Genomic DNA, 12,655 nt, shown 5'->3' on the forward strand with positions numbered 1-12,655 from the left:
ACACCTTTTATCTTGTATGTATTCTTGATATAACCCCATAGAAAAAATAAAATGTCACACTAAGTTGTATCGAGGAAAGGAGGTGGCCATGGTATCGGACTACCATATCCGATCCAGCACTGGCAATCTCGAATGTATTGCGCGCAGTGGGCAAGTGTATTCATGCTGAAGAATAAGTTTGGAATGTAGTAGATTTGTTAATTTACAAATTGTTCTGATATGTTGGGGTAAGTTAATCCTGTAATGTTTGGTTCAGTATAGAAAAATAAGTTCCACCTTTCTATCTTTAGCCCACACTAAATTATACCTTGATGGTATCTCGTCTCTGTTCTGTGTCCACATGGGGTTTCCGGAGCCCCGTACTCTGTAGTGGTCGGTATTAATTTCTCTACAAACTTCGAAACTTTGATTTCATCACTAACAAAATAGATGTCCCAGGGGGGAAAGAAATAGTTTTATCGTAGTATAAATTAGCGTGTCTGTAGCAAGTTCTTTTCAATTTGGTTTCGTATTTGCCTCAGTCTTTTGATGTAACTATAGCGGAATATAGGTGGAGAACATTTCTAGAGAACTACGTGATGGTAGTATCGTGGGTTCACATGTTTCGATTTATTCGGGCTTGCATACGCCTGATCCACTTCAACACATTTACCCGAAATGAACTATCTGCCACTGTCCATGCCTTTTGCATTTTTAACTTACTCATCCATTAATGTATGCCTCTTCTTGTGGAAAGTTCTCGGTTGTTCACTGTTCTGAATTTTGCTGCACTCGTGTTACAGACTTTACATCTGCAAGCTCCACAACATTCATGTTCACCTTCTGCGTCGATGCACTTTCTATTTATTGAGCAAATTAGCGCCATCACTCGGCGGGGTCTCAAATCAGCGTAGCATTGCTAACGTTTGACAATTGCCAGTTGTTAGTTTTTCTACCATAGAGAAGTCATGTAAGGTAGTTTTCGTTCTCGTAGGAGATGATGATGTATACTTCCTTTATGAACGCATTTAATAGATCAAAAACATGTTAGAATTAATGTTAATCTGTATCTTTCCTTAAATCTCAGTTAATTTGAAGTAATTATGACTTTTGTGTTGTACTTGATACCTTAAGATCTTAATAACATAGCTTCACCTTAAGACAGGGGTGACCAACCTTTTTAGGTTTGAGAGCTACTTTTCACTTCCGATATCACTGATGGTCTACTTATTTATTCATTAGCCCAATAAAGGCAATTACAAAACAATAACAGTGGTCGATACAGACATTATGACTGCTGGTCGATGCGTTGGCCACCCCTGTCTTATGGTTTAGAACTGATAAAATCAAATAGTGTTAGTATTCTAAATCTAACGAGACTAATGTTATTTCAGAAACTTGTTACCTACGATCCAACCAAGAGGATATCTGCGAAGTCAGCTATCACTCATTCCTACTTCTGTGACGTGACCAAAGTACGTCCGCCCTTATGACTGAAGCCATGTTTTGACAGCTGCTTATTAGGGTGAATGAATAAAGGAACAGATGTCATAAACTGAGAAATATCTGTGTAGCGGAGCTCTACAGAATGAAGGAACAAACATTATTTTGTTATAATTACGAAGTTTTCTGTGATAAAGTTCTGTGTATATTTTTTTTAAATATGTAAGACTGTTTTGCGTAAGATCGCAAATAATGGTTTTTATAGTACATGAAAAGTAGTACAGGGAAGAGCAAGAGGAACAGAAGTCTCTAGATCCGTACACTTTGTATTCAGGACTTCAAACATTTAATTTCAGGATTATTATTTTAACTTTGAAAATAATCTTGTCAACTTTTCGTTATTACCTTTAGCGACAGTGTTGTGTAGTTATAACAAGCAAATAGAAGCCATCTTATTAAAGACTACTGCATTAAATGTGCCTTGTTATAGCACCAAGTGATATTTTATATAATTACTGTTTATGAAAATCGAAATAAATACATATCTATTCTTCAAGGTGTAGTTATGTTGCGATAACGAATTAGTATACGAGTTAGTAATTAGTCCTATTAATACTTGAGAGATTCTATACTGCCATTGTACGGTTCGGAGGATTTGCTGGCAATTTCAGTACCTTGAATGACATCATAAGTGTATATTTTTAGAATAAATTCATGAAGTTTCTGAAGTAAGTAAACAAGCGTTACGGTATAAGAGTATTTCAAAACAGAAGTACATTTAGCTTCACATTTCTGTAGAATTCAGTACTATATATCGAGCAAGAGAGATGGCAATCAATCCGGTGTCATGTTCAGCATCACTGGTTCAAATAGGTTTCTTTACTTCCTTCAAAATTGCAATTAATAGTCAGCTAGTGGAAAAGGATTTTATTATTTGATATATGCTGGTATTTCTAAAAATGAAAAAAAAAAAAAATGAAACGAAAGATCCTGTACTATTGTTAATTGTAACGCAATGCAGAAATTTCCGTGCCATTTTCCCTACTAGTAGATCAGTTTGATTGTGTTGTTGATCATTCCAAAATATCCAGTTTTTAAATAATTACGATAATGAAAAAGGCAATTTTATATATAGAATTTTGCTTCCCGATTTGTAGAATGGTATTGTTTCAGATGCAGAAATTATCTTATTCGGAAGTGTTACGGAAAAGTTTATGAAATTATTTCTATGGAGTAAACTGAATTGTAATAGTGTCTGCAGGTCGATAGAGCAACTGCGTAAGTGGTAAAGTAAACCTTACAAGTAAAACGAGGAATGTAAATATCAAGTTTGTCGTCTGCAGGTAAAATAGGAGAAAATCCATCTATTGTTCTATATTTTGAAGGCATTAAGTAAAACTTGGTTTCATAGGTTATCCTTAACTTTGTTAACTTTCAGAAAACTGACTAGAAAAGGTGATGATTCAGTATATTTGTTTTGTCATTGTTGCATTCTTGGTAGATTGCTTTTTTTATATATTTTTTGTGTGTATATTTGAAGATTCGAACGAGTTCCATTTTTTACATTTACATTTTTGAGAGTTGAACGACATTGTATGTGCCATTGATATTATTGTATTTTTGAAGCAATTACTATGTAAAAATTATACGAGAGTCAAGAATATTGAAATTATTATTTATTTACTTTTTAATCGTCTATTGTTTTTCGAAAATAAAATTTTCAGTGAGAGTGATACAGGATTTCCGCCTTTCAGTGATCATCACACTCTCATCTTCTCAGTCGATCTAGAATGTATAGGATATATATGAGTGCCCCCGTCCCCATTGTAATCTATGACGATATTAAATTCTAATGTTCCCTCCCCTCAGTACCACTATCAAACTTTCCTGCAGTATCTCCCTCACTTGAGTTTGGTCTCGAGTTAAAGCTTGTTTTTCAGGAGTAAATTATACGCTTTGTATACAAATTTTAATTGCTAACTAGTCGTTAAAATTACTTAAATTAAAAATAAAGCAAAAGCAACTTCATCAGTCTCTTAGCGTGTGCTATTTAACAATGAATGTCATTATTCCTGGCTTCCATATTCTGTTACACAGGAAATCCAATTGTCTGCATGCAAATACTAAAAACATTTAGATTTGGTATTGAAAATTCAATGTGCGGTCATGGAGATTACTCTACGAAAATTACGTATTATGTGGAGTGAATGAAGAAAATTCTAAAATAAAAGTTTTGAAAGGAGTTTCTGGTATTGAATTTAGCGTCCCTTTTAGCATCGATGCTATATGAACATCGGACCTACCATTTAATGTGAAATCCGAAACCCATGATGTTACGTAGATGTTAAGATATTCATCAGGAGAAAGTATATCCAGATATAACATTCAAGGTAACTACTTTTGCAATAACTAAATAATGTCTAGGAATCACTATATTAAACCAAATTCCACTTTTATTTTCCTTTATCCTTAAATATATCAAATTGGAATTACAGTACAGTCGGACAACACTTTCAACTTATGGACCAGTAAGACGAAACAATCAAACGGCAGACTTGTTCTGAAATGAAACTAAGCTCTTGCTCTAAATTGATTGACATAGTTGTCCACATAACTTCTATTCTGATAACTAACAAAATAACTACTCATTTCCTATTTTAAACACACACTGTCCGGTTATTATTATTATTTTAACTTTATACATTCTATACATCGATCAAAATTAGAAGCCAATTGATCTTTCAAAAACATTGCAGTTATATTGAGGAAGGAATGTACGTCATGGGGTTGTTATTAAGGGAAGAGCCAGTCGTAAACGTCTTTATTGTAATTTGCGAGTGATTTCTTTAGGAAGGGGCATCATTGGTTGCTGTCTTCTAACACGTGTTCAGAAGTAAATGTCAATTGAAGTGGAGGGAATCCATCTGTGCGTGAAAGGTTTTTGCTGTTTTCTTATGCGCATTTGTGTTGTACTGCGTATGTAATCCTATGTATTTGTATTTGAGTGCACTATATGTGTTTGTATGTATGTATATATTTGCAGTGGACGTATATGTTTGTGTGTGAAAAATACATTTTAAAATAATAGTTAGTCAGTTAGTTGATATTCTCAAGAAAAAAGAACCAAAGGAAATACTTAAAGGAAGAACAGTTTCGGGTGTTCCTATTAAAGGACAGACAATAGAAGCTATTTATCCGGTTGGAGATTATTTCGAACAACAAAGGGACAATGAAGAACTTATTTCTATAAATAAAGTACGTGATAGGATGTTGCTGGTACAAAAATAAATAATAATAATAATGGAAAGCACTATTGTAAAAATCGGAAAAGTTTAATCCGGGTGTTCATAGTTGGAAACAAGAAAAAAGGAAGAACGTACGAACGAGTGACAAATTTGGATATTTGCCTAACGGACGCTGTTAGGCAATATGTTATGCCTCTTGCCAGTAGAAGGATCATCCTACACTCTAAATTGTATCACTCAAAGAAGCCAAACTTTTCCAGGCAGCAATACTTCCCGTAGAACAATTGTAAAAGAATTAGGGATTTCCAGACGAAATAAATGAACAAAGAATACTTATGAAAAAGCAGGAGATTTCTACGTGGCAGTTGTAATATGATAATAGTCTTCTCAATATGTGTTGATCAGGTACTTTACCGACTTTAGGTGGGTCCCCTCCAGGTTTACCTGTCTCCGCCGAAGGTATCTTGAATACTAAATACTAGATTAGACGAAAACTCTCAATATTTGTTAAAATATTACGTAATGAAAAATATGTGAACCGAGATCAGTTTTGTTGTATCGTATTTTTGAGATTCTTCAGTCGATCTGCAGCAATCATTAAACATTCGAGGCATTGGTATAGACAGAAATATTCGTGGTCCGTATTTGTGAGCACAGTTTCCCAAATGCAGAGTTAAGTTATTTGAATAAATGTATAAAGGAGAAAAATATTTTCGCAGTGTTAATTATATTAGAAAGTCACGCTAAGAAAGGAAATCTAAAAGCCTATACTGTTTTTTCCTCTCTCTCTTTCAGCATTAGTTGTACAGGTTGTAATGAGAGGCAAGATTACGGCTTAACCAATGAACTCACAAGATTCGATCCTTCGGGCAGTTTGGATATAAATATGTTAGTCTGAAATAAGTGAACTCTTGCCTTCCTTCTCTTTATACCGTCACCAGTTGTTCCTTTTTGATAAATTGGGTGTACAATATTTGTGGCGTAGCAAGTTGACTTAGTGGTATGTTTACATATCAGATCTATATCGCTATATTTTTTTCTAAGCGAAAGCACTTTTGGAAGGTCTTAAGATTTTTTTTTGTGTGTGTGTGTGTGTGTGTGTGAGTGTGAGTGTGAAATTCAGATACGGAAAATGCATTACCGAACCATGCAAGTGTGATACTCGGTATCCTACTTAGTTCGGTTCCTGAGTAGCCACAGCTTTCACAGTCCTTATCTGAATGGTTAAGCACCAATCTTAAGAGTGAGAGAGAGTAACTTTTCAGAAAACGGACTGGGTAGCATACTGGTTAATGTACTAGTATGGTAAGCCAGACGGTTCGATTCCCGGCCCAGGCGTACACTATCACTACGAATTCCATAAATTTCACACACAAAAGATAGTGTTAAGGCTGCCTGCTTATAAAGAGCGGTCAAAATTACTTTTTAAAAAAGCATGATGAACAAACTCCATAGCTCTGGATAAGTAGCTTAACAAATAAAACACACTTCTGACCAGAGCAGAATGAAATATATTAAAAACTATACTTACAATGTGTTACAGTTTCAAGGACCTAACGTCCTCTTCATCAGACACCAACACTGAGAAAAGACAGGTGACAGCAGATCTTATATACACGAGAAAATGAAAGGCCACGCCCTTTCTTCTCTCCCATTGGTCGGAGGGAACCAATGAGGATAAAGGCAATTCCGCGCCAACAGGGTTTAAGCATTGGATCCAAGCTGAGTCCAGTTCTAGCGGAAATAGTAATGAACAAGTGGGAGAAAAAAGTGACAGAACAAGCAGGAGGAAAGTTACTGTTCTTTTGCAGGTATGTTGATGATTGTTTAGGCATATGGACAGGGAATAGAAATCAACTGGAAAAATATGTTGAAAGTATAGAAGACGAAGAGAAAGGCATAAGGTTAGAATTAGAAGTTGAAGAAAATAACTCTATCAATTTCATGGATATGAAGATCGAGAGGCAAGGTGAGAAAGTGATTACCAGTTGGTATCAGAAACCGTGTTGGGAAGGTATTTATTGCCACTGGAGAAGTGATGTAGACAAAGCAACTAAGAAGAATTTCATTAGGAACATGGAAAGGAAGATAAACAACATCAACAGCGAAGAAGAGGGAAAGAAAAAAGATTTGGAAAAATTCTACAAACAATTGAACAATAATGGATATAGGGTAGAGCAGTTTAGGAGAAAGAAAAAAGAAGATAATATGGATAGGAAAGAAGAGGAAGACAAGAAGTGGTATGGAATTCAGAGCATAGGCGAAAAGACCGAAGTGCTGAAGCAGTTATTAAGAAAAGGTGGTGTGAAGACTTATAGAAAAGGAGAAGAAACTTTGCTGAAGTGCATAAGGAAGAAAAGAAAAAGGAAGGAAAATCATATAGAGGAGCAGGAAGAAGGAGTAATATATGAAGTGAAGTGTAGTGAGTATGACATGAAATACATAGGGGAGACGGGGAAAAGACTTATGGACAGATTAAAACAACATAAGGATGATGTTAGACTGAAAAGAGATAATAACGCTATATACAAACATGTAAAAGAAACGGGACATAAAATAGACTGGGAGGGGGCAAGGGGTTTAGAGAGAGAGAACAGGAAGATTATTAGAAAGTGGAAAGAGGCTAGAAGAATAAAGAGAGAACAAGAGGAGAACTTAAAGAATTGGACAAGCGGTATGAATATACACGAGCAATGGGAGAAATTGTTGGATGTGATAGAAAAGCAGCAAGAAAAGTGCATATAGGCATTTAGTTATTTATTTTTATTTAATATTTTCTATTTGTAATTTACTTTTCTTTGTATGTCATCTGTTTAATGAACTGTTAGAAAAAGTGAAAGGGCTCATTATATTTTTCTGTTGGCGCGGAATTGCCTTTATCCTCATTGGTTCCCTCCAACCAATGGGAGAGAAGAAAGGGCATGGCCTTTCACTTTCTCGTGTATATAAGATCTGCTGTCACCTGTCTTTTCTCAGTGTTGGTGTCTGATGAAGAGGACGTTAGGTCCTTGAAACTGTAACACATTGTAAGTATAGTTTTTAATATATTTCATTCTGCTCTGGTCAGAACTGTGTTTTATTTGTTAAAAAAGCATGTTGTGCCATAATGCAGTAATACCGGTCGGTAGCGGTAAGATTATTTCAGATGTGGTTGAGCGCTTACTTTTTTAATTGGCAACTTCAAACTTAAAAACTTGTCTGTATTTTCCGCTTCTACAAGTTAATATTCATATTAGTGAATCATCCACAAAATGCAGTTAGATCAACGATGCAGTGATAATCACTTTTGGCGCACGCGTAATTCCTTTTTCGTTCCCATTAGCTTCAATTTTTTCGGAGTTACCTTTCGAACATTAAGGGAACACAAATGAAAAGAGTTTGGAATGCGGTTACCGGTATTTGAGCTTTTGTGTTTTCATTATAATGTATATTAATCCGTAAAGAGGTTTATTTAGAATGTGCTTATGAGTACGAAAATTGCTTATAAACTTGCACATCAGTGTATTATGCATTGGGTCAATATTCAGTGCATAGTTGGACTAATTTCATCGCGCTCTTAGTCCTTAAATATGGAATAAATTTACAGATATCAAAATGTTCTTCCTACTTCCTGCTTATAATGCAATATTCATTATTGTTATGCATTTGTAGATACATATTAGTTTACTATCCATCAAGTTATACATTTGTAATGATTTACAAGTAGTAAGTATTAGTATGAGCGTCATCGTTAGAAGAACATAAACCACAATAGTTACAATCATTTAGTTAATGGTCTATTTATTACATATGCAGTATACATAGAGTACGGGACAAATATTCAATGCATAGCCGAACTAATTTCGTCACACTCTTGGTCCTTAAATATGGGATAAGGCTACAGTATTCCATGTTTCCTGCTATTAGGTTAGACATTATTAAGTTTATCGTAAAGTGTGTATATATATTTTTATTCATTGACTTCCTTTTGTTCTGTAATATTTTAAAACATTCAGTATAGTCCATAACGAGTGTTTATAAAGTAATAGTTTGTACATCGAGTATTAATTTGATATGGAAAGGTGTTTTAGCGGTATAAGGTGGGCAAGAGGTGAGTAATCCACCTTTACCTTCTCCCATAGTAGTTCGGATAGCTGGAACTCTACTGTATATACATTTATGCGATAAGACGAGACAAGAAATAATCTTACGAGACGAAATCCTTTTCATCACGTTTCCCATAGGATTATTTCACGCCTCATTTCGATTTTCTGCAAAGTTCTTTTAGTATCGATTAGAAATTCTCTCGCCTCGTCGCATATACTGTATATTTCTTCGGATGGCTTGAATCGACACACAAAAAAGGGGAAAGTACCAAAACATTATAAAAATGCAAATTACCAGTCCCGTACTGTGACCATATTGTTAGCGTACTGGACTGCGGAGTCAGTGGTACTGAGTTCAGTTTCCGCACTGAGTAACATTTCTATGTACATTTTGTGTACCCAAATAATGAATTCATACATTTTAATTTCAATAAAAATAATGTACCATAATTTATTAACTTGCAAAAAAATACAAATTGCGACAAAAATTGTTTCTGTTGTAAATTACCCTATGAACTCGAACCCTATTACTAAGAACCACTTCATAAAGCTATTTTGCAAAACAGTTATCAAAATTTGTATTGTATGGAACTTGAGTAAAGTACTAATTAAAGTCAAAACGTATGGACTGAAATAGTGTGACGTGACATCCGTCTGGTTGTCGTGGTGATCTTAGTTTTAGTTTCTAAACAGTATGGCCTAAGAACCTAAGTACAAAGCAAAAACAGTGACGTGTTAACTTTCGGATTACAAACACTAGAGTAAAAGAAACACTTATATATGTTTCAAATAAATTCCAACGAATGAAAGTACGAAAACACAGAAAAGGCAAGCAATTAGGTAAATAATATGTTAAAATATGTCAAGTGTTGAAAGTGAAATTTTCCCCTGATATCGCAGATTTTGTGATTTATACCTTTTGCAGGTTGCGTTAAGTGTCAAAATATACTTAGCTTACTTATTATCGGATATTAATTTTAAATAATTGTAGAAAATTTTATTTACTACCATTAGTATCATACATTACATTCCAAACGTGTAGGTCTACAGAAGTTGTGTTTGAATCTTATGCTGAACCAGGGCCGCAACTAGGGGGGGGCAGAGGGGGCACGTGCCCCGGGCGCGTGGTTGGAGGGGGCGCCGGAAAGAAGATATATCAATTGTTTTAAAAATCGCACCCTTTCCCTTGAGGAACTTATTCTAGAGGTTAAAAGAAATCAAAAGTTTACTTGGCCTTTTCCATGGGACCTCTTTTCGTTGATTATATATATATATATATATATATATATATATATAGAGAGAGAGAGAGAGAGAGAGAGAGTCTAATCTAAATAGGTGTAATGTCATACATTAAAATCCTAATATTGCATGCATTTGTTCCCTTGGGCGACCACAGAGAATCCGCCCCTCTTTCCTTTTCCTAACACAAGGAGCTGTTTGTATAATTCCATTGAGAACAGCTCTGAAGTTTAAAACGCTGTTATCAATAGGGGCGGGGGCGAAAAGTTCCCGATTTTTGTTGCTTGCTGGTGGTTGAAGAGTTTAGCTCAGACGCGCCCCCTGTAATGTTACGCAATTGCTGTAATGTTTTTAAACTAGAGGCAGGCACGTAGCCAGGATTTCGTGATGGGGGGGGGGGGGTCCGTGATATGAAATACTGTGGTCATCACAGCAGGGGATCGATCATTCTAAACTATTTTACAGGAACATATATTGGTTCGTTCAGCCAGGATTTCGTAACGGGCGGGGGGGGGGGGTGACATGAAATTCGGAATGCCCAGGAGCTCGATCAATCTAAACTACTTTACTATCAACATATATTGGTTTGGTAGGACAATAAAATCAGGATATGTTGGTAAGTATTTTAATAAACTATGAGAAATCTCGAGTAAAATAATAATAATAAAAAACTTGCTGAAAAAGATTTTACAATATTTAATTCTTCCTCTGTTCATTCAAATATAACAATTTTCCTTTTATTATGACCCCAACTATTATAAAAAGTACATATTCACGAAAATTTATGATAAAAAACGTCCACGTTGCTACACAACGGTATTATACTTTCGGAAGCTTGAAATCTCCCTTGAAATCCCCCTAACTAGTAGCAGAAATTCTGAGAATTCCGTAATTTTTCTAGAAATTTCAAATTTCCTGACTCTTCCAGAATATCTCTCTAACCTCGCCACAATGTATTTCAAGCAGGATTGGCAAAATCCGTGTTTTTTATTGACAAAACAAAACAAACAAAAAAAACGGTTTTTTTTTGGTTTAAGCCCGTTTTTTTGTTTTGTTTTTGTTTAAACGAGGTTTTTGGTTTAAATCATTTTCTCTAGGTATTTATATTACATATGGACAGAAATAGCTTTGTTTCGCCTTCGTGTTATTATGCAACAACGGGGTTATGCTGGAAGGGGTCACATGAGCTTAAAGCGGAATCCAAACAGCTTCTCCGCTTACATCCCAGAGAAATCGTTCTCCATTTGGACTCGAAACCGGGAGAAACTGGCCACAAATGCGATGAATCTGCCGACTCACTCACGAAGTACTCCTGACAAAAATACGATGTTTACATATACGATCTTTACATACTTGTTAATATAATTATCAAGAGTTATTTTAGGACAAAAGATGAAGAGTTGCACAAATGAAACCATTATACAGAATTACATATAAATCGGGAAACTCCCGCCTTAGCCATTGGGAAAATCCTGTTAGTTTAAATGCAAACCAATAACGGAGAAATCCCGTTATTGCTTGGCATGTAAAATTTTATGGTCAACGTATAATCAGTACGCTAAAGCTGAGGTATTAAATTACAAATTTAGTATGTAGGAGTAGATATCATTCATTAAATTAAAACTGAAAGCCTAATCCAAGTTAATGTTGGAAGCTACATAGGCAGTCGATAAATTCTGCCAATTTCTATCAATATAATTAAGCAACGTTTTTTCAAAAAAATAAAAATAAAACAACAGGCATTCAGGCAGTAAAAATATACAGTTTGGTTTCGTTTCGTATGTTTAGACTCGCTTAAAGTGACATCCGAACCGCTACTTGGTTTATACTCGAAAGAAGGGTTGTGGTTCGATCGAGAATTGAACATGGGACGCCTTGATTAAAGGGCGAAAAGGAGATAAAACTAATGCAGATGGTTTGATATGTGAAAACATCACCATGCAGTTCATACGATTTAATGCATTTTTCGTTTTTTTCGGTTTAAGCAATTTTTTAAAAGAAAAACAGTTGGTTTAAACCAGCCAACCCTGATTTCAAGTAATACAAGTCTCCTCATAAGAAAGAGTAACCAAAAGCTTCCTGATTTTTTAAAATATTTAACGCGATCCTTCTTTTTCCTTTTCATTTTTTTCATCCTTCCTTATTTCTTTTCATTTCTGTTCTGGAAGGGGGGGGGTCCGGACCTCCCCCTTGGCTACGTGCCTGCTAGAGGGCAGTTTTGTGGCGGAAAAGATAATTTACACGCCTCGGTGTATTTAATTGTTTCTTGTACGCCTACCAAGAGATTTTGCGAGTGAAGGCTGTATGAAGCTTTATCTATTAGTTTTGCTTGAGAGCTTTTCGAGGCATTTTGAATTGTTATCTATCAGTCCAACTTATGCTTTATTGTTAATTTCAATAATTTTTTTACATTAATCGTGCATAATGTATAATATTTACTATACATTAAATAATCTAAATATCTTGATCTATTTATTAATATTTTATGAAGCAATTTCTTTCATATTTAATGAACTTTCTAGTTAATGCACTGTAAAGAGAGATGCGAATCAGTTTTTTCTATCAGTTTTTGTGTGCACCTTAGAGGTGCATATATACAGAAAGAGAAAGTATACAGAAAGGTGCCCAAAAGGTACAGAAAGTGCTAAAGTTCGGGAGGTACAC

General features: G+C 35.1%; 1 protein-coding gene across 3 annotated transcripts in view; it reads left to right on the forward strand.

Annotated features, from left to right (window-relative positions):
• Positions 1-3,085, forward strand: part of LOC145678622 (cyclin-dependent kinase 2-like) — a 128,054-nt gene extending 124,969 nt beyond the window's left edge. For all 3 annotated transcript variants that reach the window (XM_081748976.1, XM_081748977.1, XM_081748978.1), the window contains one exon: positions 1,374-3,085. In XM_081748976.1, coding sequence (XP_081605102.1) covers positions 1,374-1,472 — 99 coding nt within the window. In that variant the 3' untranslated portion in view covers positions 1,473-3,085. The remainder of the gene's footprint in view (positions 1-1,373) is intronic.
• The last annotated feature ends 9,570 nt before the right edge of the window (positions 3,086-12,655 follow it).

This window comes from Thermobia domestica, chromosome 2, assembly GCF_964235325.1.
Source record: "Thermobia domestica chromosome 2, izTheDome1.hap1.1, whole genome shotgun sequence".
NCBI lineage: Eukaryota > Metazoa > Arthropoda > Insecta > Zygentoma > Lepismatidae > Thermobia > Thermobia domestica.